The sequence below is a fragment of the Daphnia carinata genome, unplaced genomic scaffold, assembly GCF_022539665.2.
Source record: "Daphnia carinata strain CSIRO-1 unplaced genomic scaffold, CSIRO_AGI_Dcar_HiC_V3 NW_026453007.1, whole genome shotgun sequence".
In the NCBI taxonomy this organism is placed as follows: Eukaryota; Metazoa; Arthropoda; class Branchiopoda; order Diplostraca; family Daphniidae; genus Daphnia; species Daphnia carinata.
This window is the reverse complement of record NW_026712497.1, coordinates 32,674-50,498: the sequence shown is the minus strand read 5'-3', so window position 1 is coordinate 50,498 and position 17,825 is coordinate 32,674. Positions and strand designations below refer to the sequence as shown.

The window sequence follows — 17,825 nt, the reverse complement described above, 5'->3', positions numbered from 1 at the left end:
CCGCATTGTGTACCGTTTGGCTTCGTGTTGTTTATGTAAAACTGGGTCACCCTTAGTTCCCATATGCATAACACCATTCTCGCTGAATGATTCGCGTTTCTCCTAAACTGGCGGTCTCCAACCATAACAGGGTTGTGTTGGTGGACGTGTGGTCGTTCTTTTTGCAGTTGGCTCACCAAACGGAGAAAGCGGTTTCCGCGGACAAGTTAGACAGTTTAATGCTTACGTTTGACGATTCCGTTTAATTGTGCAAAATACAAATATTTCTATCGTGGTTGCAATGATAGGCAAGGGAATGATCGATAGGAGAGGACGAAAACAACTAGTTGTTTCCTTATCAAGGACGTAATTACTAAAAAAAAGGGATCAATTTTTCGTTACGTCTCCTTAAACACGTCCATTCACTTAGGTTATAACTTTCGCCTTAATCAGGTTCTAGCTGATGTGATGCGCCTTACTTTGTGAGGTAGTCCGTCGACCAGTACCTTATTTTTTTTTCGAGTGTTAATTTATTTAACTTACATGCGTTGACATTACAGTTCGAAATAAATACTCTTTGCGATTGATCAATTTATGTAGTTAGCTGTATTTTGCCGAGAATATCATTTATTGCAACGTTGCGCGTTTTGTGACTTTTCAAACAACCTTGATATCCTTGTAAATACCATAAATAATATCTTCGAAAATTCACCTCATCCGGTTTTAAAAATTTCGTACAGGTTGCAGTTTGTAAGATTTGTATTGCGCCGACTCAGATCGTATGCATTCCATCCAAAGAAGGAGGTTTTTGCGTTTTTGTCAATACCGAGTTCGATCAAGAGTTTAATCGCATCGATTAAGTGTGGGCTTGAACTGTATTCACACAAAAGATGAAGCGCATTCCATCCAGTGTTGATCTTTGCGTCCTTGTCGATGCCGAGTTCGATCAAGAGTTTAATCGCATCGATTAAGTGTGGGCTTAAACTGTATCGACACAAAAGATGAAGCGCATTCCATTCTTCATTCCCTTTTGCATTTTTGTCGATGCCGAGTTCGATCAAGAGTTTAATCGCATCGATTAAATGTGGGCTTGAATTGTAATAACACAAAAGATGAAGCGCATTCCACTTCTTTTTATCCTTTGCGTCCGTGTCGATGCCGAGTTCGATCAAGAGTTTAATTGCATCGATTAAGTGTGGGCTTGAATTGTTAGAACACAAAAGATGAAGCGCATTCGAATCAGTGTTGGTTTTTGCGTTTTTGTCGAAGCCGAGTTCGATCAAAAGTTTAATCGCATCGATTAAGTGTGGGCTTGAATTGTTAGAACACAAATAATGAAGCGCATTCGATCCATCGTCGGTTTTTGCGTTTTTGTCGATGCCGAGTTCGATCAAGAGTTTAATCGCATCGATTAAATGTGGGCTTGAATTGTTAGAACACAAAAGATGAAATGCATTCTTTCCAAGGATCTCCTTTGCATTTTTGTCGATGCCGAGTTTGATCAAGAATTTAATCGCATCGATTAAATGTGGGCTTGAATTGTAATAACACAAAAGATGAAGCGCATTCCACTTCTTTTTATCCTTTGCGTCCGTGTCGATGCCGAGTTCGATCAAGAGTTTAATTGCATCGATTAAGTGTGGGCTTGAATTGTTAGAACACAAAAGATGAAGTGCATTCGATCCATCGTTGGTTTTTGCGTTTTTGTCGATGCCGAGTTTGATCAAGAGTTTAATCGCATCGATTAAATGTGGGCTTGAATTGTTAGAACACAAAAGATGAAGCGCATTCGAATCAGTGTTGGTTTTTGCGTTTTTGTCGAAGCCGAGTTCGATCAAAAGTTTAATCGCATCGATTAAGTGTGGGCTTGAATTGTTAGAACACAAATAATGAAGCGCATTCGATCCATCGTCGGTTTTTGCGTTTTTGTCGATGCCGAGTTCGATCAAGAGTTTAATCGCATCGATTAAATGTGGGCTTGAATTGTTATAACACAAAAGATGAAATGCATTCTTTCCAAGGATCTCCTTTGCATTTTTGTCGATGCCGAGTTTGATCAAGAATTTAATCGCATCGATTAAATGTGGGCTTGAATTGTTAGAACACAAGCGATGAAGCGCATTCCATCTAAAGTTGTCCTCTCCCTTCTTGTCGATGCCGAGTTTGATCAAGAGTTTAATCGCATCGATTAAATGTGGGCCTGAATTGTTATAACACAAAAGATGAAGCGCATTCGAATCAGTGTTGGTTTTTGCGTTTTTGTCGAAGCCGAGTTCGATCAAGAGTTTAATCGCATCGATTAAGTGTGGGCTTGAATTGTTTTGACACAAATAATGAAGCGCATTCCATCCATCGTTGTCCTTTACGTTTTTGTCGATGCCGAGTTCGATCAAGAGTTTAATCGCATCGATTAAATGTGGGCTTGATTTGTTATAACACAAAAGATGAAGCGCATTCGATCCATCGTTGTTCTTGACGTTTTTGTCGAAGCCGAGTTCGAGCAAGACTTTAATCGCATCGATTAAATGTGGACTTGAATTGTTTCGACACAAAAGATGAAGCGCATTCGATCCAGCCTTAGTTATTGCGTTTTTGTCGATGCCGAGTTTGATCAAGAGTTTAATCGCATCGATTAAATGTGGGCTTGAATTGTAAGAACACAAAAGATGAAGCCCATTCGCTCCATCGTTGGTTTTTGCGTTTTTCTTGATGCCAAGTTCGATCAAGAGTTTAATCGCATCGATTAAATGTGGGCTTGAATTGTTTCGACACAAATAATGAAGCGTATTCGATCCATCGTGGTTCTTGACGTTTTTGTCGAAGCCGAGTTCGAGCAAGACTTTAATCGCATCGATTAAGTGTGGGCTTGAATTGTTAGAACACAAATGATGAAGCGCATTTGATCCATCGTTGGTTTTTGCGTCCTTGTCGATGCCGAGTTCGATCAAGAGTTTAATCGCATCGATTAAATGTGGGCTTGATTTGTTATAACACAAAAGATGAAGCGCATTCGATCCATCGTTGTTCTTGACGTTTTTGTCGAAGCCGAGTTCGAGCAAGAGTTTAATCGCATCGATTAAATGTGGGCTTGAATTGTAATAACACAAAAGATGAAGCGCATTCCACTTCTTTTTATCCTTTGCGTCCGTGTCGATGCCGAGTTTGACCAAGAGTTTAATTGCATCGATTAAGTATGGGCTTGAATTGTTTCGACACAAATAATGAAGCGCATTCCATCCATCGTTGTCCTTTGCGTTTTTATCGAAGCCGAGTTCGATCAAGAGTTTAATCGCATCGATTAAATGTAGACTTGAATTGTATCGACACAAAAGATGAAACGCATTCGCTCCATCGTTGGTTTTTGCGTTTTTGTCGATGCCGAGTTTGATCAAGAGTTTAATCGCATCGATGAAGTGTGGGCTTGAATTGTTAGAACACAAAAGATGAAGCGCATTCCATCCATCGTTGTTCTTGAGGTTTTTGTCGTAGCCGAGTTCGAGCAAGAGTTTAATCGCATCGATTAAGTGTGGGCTTGAATTGTTAGAACACAAATGATGAAGCGCATTTGATCCATCGTTGGTTTTTGCGTCCTTGTCGATGCCGAGTTCAATCAAGAGTTTAATCGCATTGATTAAGTGTGGACTTGAATTGTTTCGACACAAATGATGAAGCGCATTCGATCCATCGTTGGTTTTTGCGTCCTTGTCGATGCCGAGTTCAATCAAGAGTTGAAGCGCATCGATTAATTGTGGACTTGAATTGTATCGACACAAAAGATGAAACGCATTCGCTCCATCGTTGGTTTTTGCGTTTTTGTCGATGCCGAGTTTGATCAAGAGTTTAATCGCATCGATTAAGTGTGGGCTTGAATTGTTAGAACGCAAATAATGAAGCGCATTCCATCCATCGTTGTTCTTGAGGTTTTTGTCGAAGCCGAGTTCGAGCAAGACTTTAATCGCATCGATTAAGTGTGGACTCGAATTGTTTCGACACAAAAGATGAAGCGCATTCGATCCAGCCTTAGTTATTGCGTTTTTGTCGATGCCGAGTTCGATCAAGAGTTTAATCGCATCGATTAAGTGTGGGCTTGAACTGTATTCACACAAAAGATGAAGCGCATTGCATCCATCGTTGGTTTTTGCGTTTTTGTCGAAGCCGAGTTCGATCAAGAGTTGAATCGCATCGATTAATTGTGGACTTGAATTGTATCGACACAAAAGATGAAACGCATTCGCTCCATCGTTGGTTTTTGCGTCCTTGTCGATGCCGAGTTCGATCAAGAGTTGAAGCGCATCGATTAATTGTGGACTTGAATTGTATCGACACAAAAGACGAAACGCATTCGCTCCATCGTTGGTTTTTGCGTTTTTGTCGAAGCCGAGTTCGATCAAGAGTTGAATCGCATCGATGAAGTGTGGGCTTGAATCGTTAGAACACAAAAGATGAAGCGCATTCGATCCATCGTTGATCTTTGCGTCCTTGTCGATGCCGAGTACGATCAAGAGTTTAATCGCATGGATTAAATGTGGACTTGAATTGTATCGACACAAAAGATGAAACGCATTCGCTCCATCGTTGGTTTTTGCGTCCTTGTCGATGCCGAGTTCGATCAAGAGTTTAATCGCATGGATTAAATGTGGACTTGAATTTTTTCGACACACAAGATGAAGCGCATTCCATCCATCGTCATCCTTTGCGTTTAAGTCGACACCGAGTTGCATTAAAGATTCGATGTTATTCCTACAATCTGTTATGGGACATGTAGACAGCTGATGAAGCTGTTTTTCCTTTTCGCTATGCTAAATGGAAAACCTTTGTTAGAAAACTAAAATTTCACTGACGAAGAAGGTGTTAAACTTGTGTGAATTGCTTACTTTGATATTTATGGCTTCAAGCTGATTAACAACTTCTTCAGATGTAATTCGTGTTTCAGGTGTGCTGGTCAGCATTTGTTCTATTAAGTTACGTGCTAAATGTTTCTGGTGAATTTCTATTTTTCAAAAGTTTTATACATTTAACTATTAAAGTAAGTATGGTTATGTTTTATGATCTGCCTAAAGAGGTAGCTTACCACTCATATTGACTCGATTGTTCTGCTTCATGTTCGCCACAATATCGTATTGATTTTCACCGTAAATATGCTTTCCTTTTAAGAGAATATAACCAAAGACGAGGCCTTCTGCGTAAATGTCGCTTTTGTAGGAGCCTTTAGTTTTTTCAATGCTTAGGTTTCTGCCCATAATTTCTATCTCTTCGGGAGAGAACCAAAGTAGAGTCCCTCTGATTCCACTCATTGTGAATGTTCCTCGTTCACTCACTTCTCGTGACAATCCAAAATCGGCCCATTTGATCGTTATGTCTTTACCTTGTTTAGTATGTTTCACAGAAATGAGAATGTTTTCCGGTTTAATGTCCCGATGGATTAGTTTCTTCGAATGAATGTATTTGAGACCAGTTGCTAACTGGGAGAAAACCTCGAAATTATTTGGTAATGCAGGTCCATTATATTTCTGGGGATCGTCCTCATTTAGGAACACCTGATCCAGTGATGCGTCGCACAATTCCAAAGCAAAGTAACTGAATCGCAGAAATCATATGGAAATTCTCTTTTCAATTCAACATTATCACGTAACAATCTTACTTGAAGTCAGCATTGCTTGCGAAGTGGACAAATTTAACTATATTGGGATGGTTTAACTTTTGCAGAATTTTTAATTCGTTGTCATCTTCTTGATCTTTGCCATTATTCTTCCAAATTCTTTTCACTGCTACGCTTTGATCTTTATACGTTCCACGATGAACTGAACCGTAGCCACCACGACCCAAAAAATCATTGCTATCGAATTGGATGCCGTCTACATTTACGGAAGTAGTTGATGGCATTTTAGACTTAATTGCACCCGAAACTAGCGAGACAAGAACTTGTACGAGCTGTTATTGGAAAATACCGTTTAAAACTGGACAACCCTCACTTGCAAACCGAAATTCCTTTGAGTTTATCAGTCACTTTATCTGTAATGCACAAAGTAGAATTTACGAGTCCAATGCAGATAATGATGCCCTATCACGTCGTCTACCTGTTGATCCCTGTGAAATGTCAGAAAGGTGTTTTCATTTTCTCCTTAAAATTATACTCATCAAATCATTTTTACGGGACTTTTTTCTCGTTGACGAAAGCTTGTCAAATGATTTGCATCGAATTAATAATTCTCTCAGTTTATCTTTCCAATCGTTTTTTAAGGTTTCTGCGTATAATACATTTTTTCAAAGAGTTTTATTAATTGTGCTCTGCACTGTTTGCTTTCGACACGTATACCTTATCGCATTATTTTCTCGTTATCTTTCCTGAAGCTCCCCCCCCCCCTTCTTTTCTTTTTATCTAAATATACTGTGAATATAAGCTGCTTCATTTCTATTATTAACATAGGATATTTATTAAATTGTATTTGTTGACACTCAAGGTGACGCTAATCGGAAGGTAAAACAACTTGAAATTACAAATGTTTTAGTTAACCCGTTGGAAATATTTTTGCTTAAAGCCGCGTGACAAAGCCGCGTGCGAATTGCACCATCGGCTTGTCACAAGTGAATCTCAGTTCGCTGCCTCGTTTGATCCGGTCCAAATAAAACCAACACTGGTTACCTTAGACGCAGCTGTTGAAGATGGAGGACAACTAGCGCAACCAGATTCACAAAAGATATCATTAAAGGCGAGGTAACGGTGAAGTCGCTAACAATATACCTCTTCTTTCAAACAGCATTCAATTCTTCTTTTCGGCCGTATTCGAATTGAATACAAAATGCGCAAGACGTAAACCATGTACTGGAGTGCCATCTGAACCCAAATCATTTGCCCTGTAAATGCTTAATTCAATTCTCGCATTTTCCCAGCTTATTTGCCACGGTGAACATTATCACCAACTCCTAAATGTCAGAAAGTGATTTATCTAATTCTTCCCATCTCACGTGTACCGTGGACGTGTTTAGCTGAAGCATAGAAGAACCAAGTTAAAGATTCTAATGCACTAAAAGACAGTTGAACGCGGTGTACGGAAACCAATTGCAAACGGTAGATTGTTTACGAAAGTGCAATCATTTTTCTGGCTGATCATCGGAAGGCTTTTTTTAATAATTTGGTTTCATTGAATCCGCCATCTTCTAAAATGACGACCGGGTTATCGGTGTGACCCAGGAACTGAGCCCCGCCACTGCCCCGGTGTAGAATATGTCTCTGTCATCCCGTGAATGGCCCATTCCAGGCATGGGGCAGATTGGTGAGCCCCGGATCACAGCCAATCAGGTGTTTAGACCCGACTACTGCTTTCGTTTCGCATTACGGCTGATTTGGAAAAGTATGGCAACAAAGCATGAGGTATTTTCTGGCGCATAACTGACAAGAAAGAAAAAGGCTTTCTTCATTCTGGCGCAAAATTTTTAGGCAAGAGGTAAGAAAAAAAAAATATTCGGTAACTTAACATAGGTTAGGGTTAACGTATAACTTAACCCGTAGATTCCTACAAGTAATTTCCGTTCATTGGCCTGTCTGAGTAATGCTGTTTATTTCCATCTCTTGACAGACAAAAATGAAGCATGGTATTCAAAAGGGCAGTTTTCTTCTCTGAGTAAACATCCAGCATAAGCAAGGTGAACTTAAAAATGTGGATCCGGCCGTCTGTCCGCCGTAGCCTTCCTAATCCAAATGATTTTTGTCATGCCTGGAATAATAAAGGAAAAAAGGTGTCAAATCAGGCTTCATCTCTGCTCAGTGACATGGACGATGAAGAATACATTGTTGGGAAAATTCTCGGTCTGAGGTTAGTTTGGAAATTTATCTAAATTTAATGTGTTAATATAAATTGACTGTCTTGTGACTATAACTGAATCTGAAATATCATATTAGGAGAAGGATGGTGAAGTTGGGTGTATTAGCTGATACGGATTGGTCTTTCAAACAATGGCAATACTTGTGAGCCCAAGAAAATCTTTATTGTAATAATTTGATTGCAGACTTCGAAATGAAATTTCTATCGTTGAATGAGAATCCTGAAAACAAGCTAAGTCAAGAGAAGAAAATTGTGAAGAAAGTTGAACTAAAGCACAGGTTTGTTTCAAATTCTTAACTAGACGCAATGAACATCAATATGGTCATTAAATCTATAGTTTTCTACATGTCATTATGGATGCCCAGTCTTCAACAGGATTTGATCGAAATGTAGAGGTGGAGACAATTTTTTGAGTGAGCGATGACGGTGAAGAAACTATATAGGTAACCATTTTGTTTTGTTAAAACTTCCCCATGTGATTTTCAAGTGAGATTTTTTTTTGTTTTTAGATAGTTGTAGGGATGTGTAAGGAATGGTGGTTGTAGGGCAGGAGAGTCATTCTTTTATACAATCCCGTTCCATTTCTATTATAAATTGTCTTTTTAGCCGCTGAATGTTGCTGGGACTTGAAATATTGGAACTGTAGTGTTAGGACATTTGGCTTGCTATGTCTAGTTTTATTGGTATTCTATATGTTCATTTCTATATTTAGTGGTATTATTATAATAGTATTGTGTTTTATTACAGGCTGACCAGAATTACAAACACGTTGTCACAGCAGTCTTTCAACAATCATTGTTGAAAGATTTTTTCCCCTAATTTTTTATACTATTATCTTTCTGTTGGAAACGTATGAGAAGTGATCTCATGTCAACGTAAAATGGTTTAATTTAAATTACTTGGTTGACGATTAATATGGTTTTTTTTTTGTACGGAAAGTGTGATGATTGTTACTGCAAATCTGCAGAAACTGGTAAGCTGTGCGACTGGCTGCTAACCACTTATCTTGAGTATTTGATCTCATATAACTGTCAGGTTGTATAAAAACTTTATATTGTCAGTTTCAGAAATCTTTCAATTGTTCAGAAAATTTTTACTAACTTTACGAAAGTATCATAGGAAAAGAAATGCAGAATGCTACATTTCGTCAGTACGGAGATGAACAGTGTAGCAAGTCCAGGTCACCTAACCTGTATCCCATGATATCTCTAACAGCTAGTTTACGTAGGTGATTTGAACCACTTAACCAAAGAGTAACAATTTGAAGTTCATCGAAACAAAAATTCCAATAATGTTCTTCTTGACTTGTTCTAAATAGGCAATGAAATTCGACATGGCTTTTTAAAAAGTATGGAAGGGTTAACAGGTAAACATTTTGATAAATGTCAATGATGATCAAATAGGTTGAATTAAGCATCATTTCTAGGACCTGATTCCTGAAACAGTGACGTGGGATAATACATTTGTAGGTCAATGTATTTAATCTATTCGCAGTTCGGCGATAAACAAAAAAAAGCGAATAGTACAGCTGCCCAACTTCCTAATGTTGCAATATGCATCTTACACTTCCAATTCCGGATTGTGTTGCCGCAACAGGATGGTTGAGCACGTTTCTCAGTGATTTTGCTTTATGTTACTTCTTATCTGTTTTAATATTTGCTTTTCTTTGTAAATGTGTGGAGTTATTAGCTTTTAAGTTCTAGAAAAAAATTACACAGAGATGAGTGTTGAGGGGGTGATGGAGGGAAGTGTGATGTAAATATGAAATTAATTTGTTCGGTAGATTGGGGTAGGTTGTGCCAATCAATCCTAACTTGCATGGGGGTAAGGTTCGAATAGGAAGTTGGGTCAACTTAGTAAAATTCCTGAGTTTTATAGTCTAAAGGAGAGTTGGGGAAGATTTAAGGATAATGATTGTTAACATCATTTATCCTGACCCATCTACCACATGTTTGTTTCATGCAATAGGTAAATGTGTGTAAGTATCGCGAAATTTAATCGGAAAAAAACCATACACTATGTCCAGGTAAAAGTATAATTAAATTAGAATAGTAGCAGGCTAGCAGCGTATATGCAGGTTATGTTGAAAGTTAACAAATTGAGGTTGGAAGTCTTTCATTAATTTACATGAAAAGGTGGTAGTTAATTTATTTAACACTTAAATATATATAGCTAAATTTACTAATTACCCTGTGTTTTCCAGGTTCAATCCACGTAGCATTTGCTATTATTGCCCAAGCAATCCAGCAGATTTTTGTTTAGTATTAACACCTTATAACATGCATGCCAATAAATTGACCACCATTTTACTTAGTACTGAAATTAAATCATCTTTAAATGGACAACATGACAGCCAAAAGATAAATAAACTATCGGAATCAAATCGCTATATTTTAATTTCGCGAGAAATTAACAATTAAACTTCAAGAATTTTTATCAGAAGGTGGCCGCCAAACAGTATCGCCATCTATTGGTACAACATTCAGCTGAACTATTTTAGACTCGGTTAAGAACCATGAATGTCTAGCGGAAAATGACCTGAAACATACCCCCAACATTTTTGCGTCAAATTATATGTTAGCAACAAAGACTAACATTTAACAGTATCAAGCGTAGAAAAAAAAATAAGTAGCAACTCTGTATCAGGAATTTCTACTGCAGACGGTCTCCCAAACACTATAGCCACCTAGTGGTACGATGTTCAGTTTTCTACATTGGGTTTCAGTTTTTAATACTTCAAATGCCACAAGGTTCACGTGTAAAAGATATCAATTTTCGTTAACCTTGCTTAATTTAGTTTAAAATACATTATTCCGATGCAAAATTGAACGCTGATCATGAATATCGGCTTTGTTTTGACATTAGGCTTAACAAAATGGAGAAAAACGAAGAAAATGACCGTGGGAAAATTGCCTCCAAAACCGCCAAAAATTGACCATCGTTGGAATTGCTTGAAAATGACAAAATATACTCATAATCGAATGCTGATTCCGAGAAAATTGCTACTTTTCTCATAACATCAACCGTTTTGGAAATACACCGAATTTAAAAACTACTGGCGCGCCAGTACGCTACAGCGCTAGCGTGACACATCAAAGTTATTCAATCCTATGTATTTCCATATGTTATTTTCACTAGTCACACTTGTTGCAGTGTTTTACATAAGAAGAAGCAATACATTCCCCACGGTGTTGGGCTTATTTATTTTGTCGGGCTTATTTTCAAGCCCTAACTTCTTGAACATCGGGAGCCGTTGAGTGAAATATAACTGGATACCTTACCACTAGATGGCTATACTGTTTGATGGGTCGTCTGTCAGTATAAATTCATTGTTCATCGTGCTGGTGCGTCAACATTAGGTTGAGAAAAGTCGGTATTATTTTGTCGAGCTTATTTTGTCGGGCTTATTTTTAAGCCTAACTTCTTGAATACTTAGAGCTTTTGAGTGAAGTCAAACTTGATTCCTTACCAATAGATGGCTACACTGTTTGGTGGGTCGTCTGTCAGTATAAATTCAATGTTTACCACATGTAAGCTTACAGCATTTTTGTTATGCTGGCATGTAATCTAAGTTTTGTAATTTTAGGTGATGGCATTCGCGTTACGTTTAAGTCAAGATCTACTCTACAAAGGGATAAATTTTTCGTAGAATCCCCTAGAGCTATGTGTTGCAGTGTCATGCTGATGGTAAAATGTGTATTCAATTTTAAATGACTTATGAATTTCCTTCTTTGTATTTGCAGCGACGTGACACTACTGGTTGGTGGGGTTAGCTAGGGACACATATTTTCCATTTTCCCATCCAATCTGTGTAACAACTTTGATTGTTCGTTATAACTACACCAACATTCCCCACGTAACCTAGCAATACAAAACTTACCATTGTAAACCCGAAAAACAACCAGCCATCTCCTTGTTTTAATTTGGTTTTTGCATAGAATCTTCCTGTGCGAGAGAAAACTAAAAAGTTGTGTCTTAAATTGAATTCGCCGTACATTTTGAAATGTGTTGCAACGTTGGTTGAGTTTTGTGAACAGCCATCAGTCGCCATTTGCTAGTTCATTGTCGTGTGTGAAACATGTGGTGTGCATCTCACGGGCTAAATATTGGATACATCAGGCAGAATTGGTAAAGTAATACTTGAGTGAATGTTTCGTCAAGAAAACATTGTTAACCAAAGACATTAATTCTAATTCTAACAAAAACATTGTTCCACCAGAAACTTTAATTTGAGAATACCTGACGATATTTGAAACTCCTTTTTAAATTATAAAATGAATGGTACATTATTAAGAAGAAACTATAAGAAGTAATTCTTTTCATGCTGAGTCATCGTTTGTTTCTTTCTAAATTTTAGGGAATATCACAAGTTGTGAACAAGATGTGGTGCCTTGGCCCTTGTTCTCTCATCTCATTGCCAGATGGCCATTAAGAAGGATCATCATTTGATATGCTATATTTAAAGAACTGACGTTGGCACCAGCTTGATGGAAAAAAGTCATTTCCAACGTGGTAGGAGATTTATCTAGAATTGCATTAACATTGTAATTAAACACGAGAAATTTTCTAGGGCACAGGGAAACTTGGATTTATTTGGTGATCAAGAGTCGGATGGTTTTCCTGAAGTCGCAGTTTGAAATAACCTTTCAAAGCCTAAACTCATCTTTGTAGAAAGGGACTGGTAAGTAAACAAGAAGCATTTGTATCTAACCTACATAATTTTCCGTTCAATAGTTAATGTTTTTTTTTTTTTAAATATAGGTGGAAAGTAATTCTGGCTCTGTAAATGTACTTGGTTTGGGGCAAGGCATTGAATAAATTGATTATTGGATGGAAGACATGGAATTTCTACACTTTATTCACATTCCCCAAAACGGTATTTGAAGTTCACAAATTGAAGTGCATATCTGGGCTCCCTTCTTTCTGTAGCCCCGTTTCCCCTTGACTTTATAATAAGCCCGTAGGGGGTCATGCCCCTACTGCCGGTATATTTAAAAACAACATATACCACGGTTTGGAGGGCTCTGGCCGGAAAGGGGACGTGGATGTCCGCTTAGTCCGATGATGTATTCACGGAGGGCGAAGTGGCTACCCGCAGATCCGAACTAAAGGTTAATCGCTCCTGTAAAAATGTTCCAAATCTTCGGCTCTTCTTCCGGCTTCTCTTAGCCAATCACCGGGTAATCTCCCCGGTGGGTCAACAAGGCAGTGTCTCCCCCTGCCTGGGTTGACGGCAACTATTGAAAGGGCTATTGTGCCCTTTTAAAGTTGCAAAAATTATTCTAAAGTGCAGAGAATTGTCAATAAATTTTTTAAAATAAAATATCTTGTGCAAAATTATTTTCTTTCATTGTCTGTTTTCGCTGTGTTTAAACACTACATATCATCTTTCAATTATGTTTCTATTGGTTAATCGTTTCCACTATCCTGGGATTCGATCCTCAAACCTTCTACATATCAGTCTAGTGCTCTACCACTGAGCTACTTAGAACTGTACATGACATAATCCAATTTTTAAAGCCTATCTACCTTTGCAGTATAAACAAGGATATTTAGGAAGAAAATTTGTTGTGTTTAACACTGCAATTGGCGTAATAGTAAAGCATTGGACTGGTATGCTAAAGGTTAAGGGTTCGATCCCCATTACAGTTGATAAATATACTTCTAAATAAAAACTCAATTGAAATAAATATATATATTTTTTAATTGTCCCTCCAACCACCCACAATTCCACCACTTTTTTACATGACACATTACAATACAACACATATACAATACATACACTTATACAACTAACCCGTTGGCTGCCACGCCACTACATTTCTACGCTAGCTACGTCGCCATCCTAAGGATGGCGACCAAGGGGGACTTGTCAAGAGACAAGTCCGGGCTGAAGCGATGATGGAAGCCGTTATGGTAATGCACAACCCTGGCCAACCACCATCGCTTCGAACAAGGGAAGCCCTATGGTGCATTGCCTAAGTGGCCCGCAGGCAAATCTTGGGCAGTGGCAACTGTCCCATCCCATGGCAGAAAGACCATGGGACAGAACAGCGCGGCCCGTCCCTAACAAGCTAAAAAAAAAGGGGATAAAACGTGGGTGGCAGCCAACGGGTTAATTAGCATAAAACACATTACTAAATACAAAGATACCACAACAGCGAGGCGACGACGGGACGGCAGGGGAGCTGACGAGGCGGCGACGGGCGAGGTGCCGATGAGGCGACGGGCGAGGTGACGATGAGGCGACGGGCTAGGTGACGACGAGGCGAGGTGATGACGGGGCGACGGGCGAGGTGACGAGGCGGCGACGGGCGAAGTGACGATGACGCGACGGGCGAGGTGACGATGAGGCGAGGTGATGACGGGGCGACGGGCGTTGCGGAATTAGGCGGAGATGGCGTGACGGGCGAGGCGAAGACTGGGCGACGGGCGAGATGAAGGCGTGTTTTGGTTGGCAAACTAGAAATGAAAGGGAGATCGTTGAAATGATGGTTGTTAACCATTGGCAACATAACAAAAAGGAACAGCCTGATTTTACCAATATGAAACTTACCCGAAATGATGTGTGAGCCATAGCTATAATATCAAATATATGAGATCTTTCAATCCACAAATTTTGCTGTTGATGACATTACTTCAAGGTCCACATTCTTTCCGGTTTGAGTTCCACAAGCTATAAATAGATGCAGAATCAAGCCAATTGATGATGCCTGTCAAAATACAAGTGTAATGACTTACCTCTCAACACAAAATCCTGCCACGTGATGGGTTCAGTAGAACTGACAAGAACATTGCTCAAAGGGTGATGGTTTATAGTTGCAAACACTACACGATTCACTAAGGAAACCCTTCGGACAAGCATTCTTTGCACTTTTAGTTCCACGAGCTAGCAATTAAAGCAGAATCATGCCAAGTTGATGCTGTCTGCCAAAATACAAGTCTAATAACTCACCACAACACAAGATCTTGCCACTTGAGAAGCTCAGCTGAATAGACAGAGAGATTGCTGAATTGTGGTGACGGTTAACAGTTGCCAACACAACATATGGTGCACTTGTCAAACCACAACTGAGATGAATTATTGAATGGTTTAAGACAGTCAGAATGAGAAGATGGTATTTCCAACATCCTTTGCAACTTAAGTTGCTCTGGCTACTTGTCAAAATCAGCATCTTAGCTGTTAGTTTCTGATTGGTAAAATATAAAACTGATACCTCTCACTGAGTAGTAAAATAGCTTGATTGAATGCAAAAGTTATTCAATTTAGCAGCTTTCATAACTGTATCTCTCTAATGTTTCTTGGCCGTTGTACACAAAATAATCCATTTTTTGTGCTTCACTTAAATAACACACAAAAGAATGAAACACTTTAAAATTGGCGGCACAACATTTGTTTATATCGAACTTTCCACTGGAATATAATAAAGTTAAAAAATAATTTTCGAACACGTCTTTCACAAGTAAAACGTACTTCCATCACAAAAGACGAGCAGGAGTGGCGCCATCTTGTGCTGGAATTTTTAACCGCACAATTTTAGTTTTCAAATGAATTGCTCAACTTATTTGTCGGGACAAGAGAATTTACGTGAACTTGTGGATTCCATTTCTACAGCCTTAAGTGGAAAGCCTAATGAAAACGTATAAAGGAGAAAGAGACAAGGTTAAGGGACAGGTGACACAAGAGAACCAACTGGCAGTTGCATAAAATTGCACAAAAGCACGCGGAATAGTATGTATAAATATTAAACGATCGGCGTAGTGAATGTCTGTGTGTTGTTGTTCTTCAGCATGTAGTGTTCTCCCACCGCTTTCCGAATATTTCCAGTATAATTTCAATAGCAGAGGACCTAGAATTAGTTCAAGCAAATGGCAGATAAAATGTGATGGGGAATTTAATAAATTTGACTTACTCTTTGGTTACACGTTAATCTGCTGAGATTAACTGGATAAATAAAACATCTTTGATGGACCGGATCCCTCCTGAACAATATCTGTGCAAAATTTAATGACGACTTGCCCAGGGAAGTGGTTGAAAAGCTAACATAATGTTACAGTCCATAGGTAATCTTTTGCCATACTTTAAAAGATGCTTACAGATGGACTTCGTGACTACTGTGTAAAGAATTAAATGAGATGAGATTAAAAACAAGAATCAAAAGGAAGTTTTTTAATCTTAACCTATCTTAAGCTTTCAGTGAATGTATGCACCTATTTTTTTTCTTGCATAACTCTTTCCTACAACCATTCCGCTCCAACATTTACTATACCGATTTCTTCCCGTGGTTAGCTGCTTCTTTAAGTGATGGAATTTTCTGTCCTACTTGTTTCTGTCATGGACTGTGGGGTCCACCGTTACAAGACTCTACATCAGCATCACTCGTTTCTCAGTGCTCAGGATCTGCAAATGTTGTGAATGAAAAATGTTTTATTACAAATAATTTAAAAAATAGTCGTAACACAAAGCATTGTTGAACGACTTGCCTAACCAAGGAAATGAACAACGTTTGTCTCCACAATCTTGACATGATTGAAATGACAAGCTTTGTTCATTTCATTAATTCTAATTTTTAAAAAAGTACAAAGCTCGATTGCATGGTTGAGCAGTTTGGTTTGATGCCTATTTTAAAAAGCAAGAAGGTAGCAATAACCATTATCTCAATGTGCCTGTCGTGCTTACTTTTAAGGACAAGAGTTACCGTCCATGATAGCAAGCAAATAAACTCTTCTTGCGTTCATGGTATGAGAAGAAGATAATGGCAAAGAATGATGCAATATTGGAAGAATGATATCACCACATTTATGATCTTTCATAATGGCCAGCTAGCATATAGATGAGAGAACGGGGGCCAAGGCACCACAATGTCTTGTTCACAACTTGTGATATTCCCTAAAATTTAAAAAGAAACACACAATGGCTCAGCATGAAAAGAATTACTTCTTAATAATGTACCATTCATTTTTTTAATTTGAAAATGAGTTTCAAATATCGTTGAGTATTCTCAAATTTAAGTTTCCTGTGGAACAATGTTTCTGTTGGAAGTAGAATCAATGTCTTTGGTTAACAAGGTTTTCCTGATGATACATTCACTCAAGTATTACTTTACCAATTCTTCCTGATGTGTCCAATATTTCGCCCGTCAGATGCACACCACATCTTTCACACACAACAATGAACTAGCAAATGGCGGTTCACAAAACTCAAGCAACGTTGCCACATATTTCAAAATGGGCGGCGAATTCAAATTAAGGCACAACTTTTTAGTTTTCTCTCGCACAGGTAGATACTATGCAAAAAGCAAATTAAAACAATGAGATGGCTGGTTGTCTTTCGGGTCTACAATGGTAAGTTTTTACTGTAAGAGAATTTACACTTTTCGCGGTGAATTTGCTGGCTTTTAATGCCGCCTGCATGAAAAATTGTTAAATTAATATAAAGTCAGGAACTTTACTAAGTTAACCCAACTTCCTATTCAAACCTTACCCCATGCAAGTTAGAATTGATTAGCATCACCCACCCCAATCTACCAAACAAATTAATTTTATATTTACATCCTACTACCCTCCGCCACCCCCTCAACACTCATCTCTGTGTAATTTTTTCTAGAACTTAAAAGCTAATAACTCCACACATTTACAAAGATAAGCAAATATTAAAACAGATCAGAGCTAACATAAGGCAAAATCACTGAGAAACGTGCTCAACCATCTTGTTGCGTTAGGTTAGTTTGTTGCGAATTGGTTTTAGACCAAAAATACGAGTTGATAATAACCAATCACAGTTGCAACGGTCGAAGCCAATGGTTGGAATAAATCCTCCATTTACATCGCTCGTTCCAAATGATTCCTAACAAAGAAAAAAACAACCTGGGTGATAGAATGCTTTATATTTCTTTACCTGTTTTTCTGAAGTTCCTTTTTCTTCTGTTTGTCCATTATTCAACATGACCTAGGTACAAATCATCGTTAAATATTCGCATGTGTGCTGTTTTAAATAAACGACTTGAGACATTTGACGGAAAT

General features: G+C 38.4%; 1 protein-coding gene across 1 annotated transcript; it reads right to left on the bottom strand.

Annotated features, from left to right (window-relative positions):
* Positions 1–562: 562 nt before the first annotated feature.
* On the bottom strand, positions 563–5,911 carry LOC130692622 (serine/threonine-protein phosphatase 6 regulatory ankyrin repeat subunit B-like). The gene is made up of 4 exons (XM_057515759.1): positions 5,621–5,911; positions 5,051–5,556; positions 4,854–4,969; positions 563–4,778 (listed from the first exon to the last, which is right to left on the bottom strand). The coding sequence occupies exons 1-4, from the start codon at positions 5,860–5,862 to the stop codon at positions 693–695; spliced, it is 4,950 nt and encodes a 1,649-aa protein (XP_057371742.1). The 5' UTR covers positions 5,863–5,911; the 3' UTR covers positions 563–692.
* Positions 5,912–17,825: the final 11,914 nt, after the last annotated feature.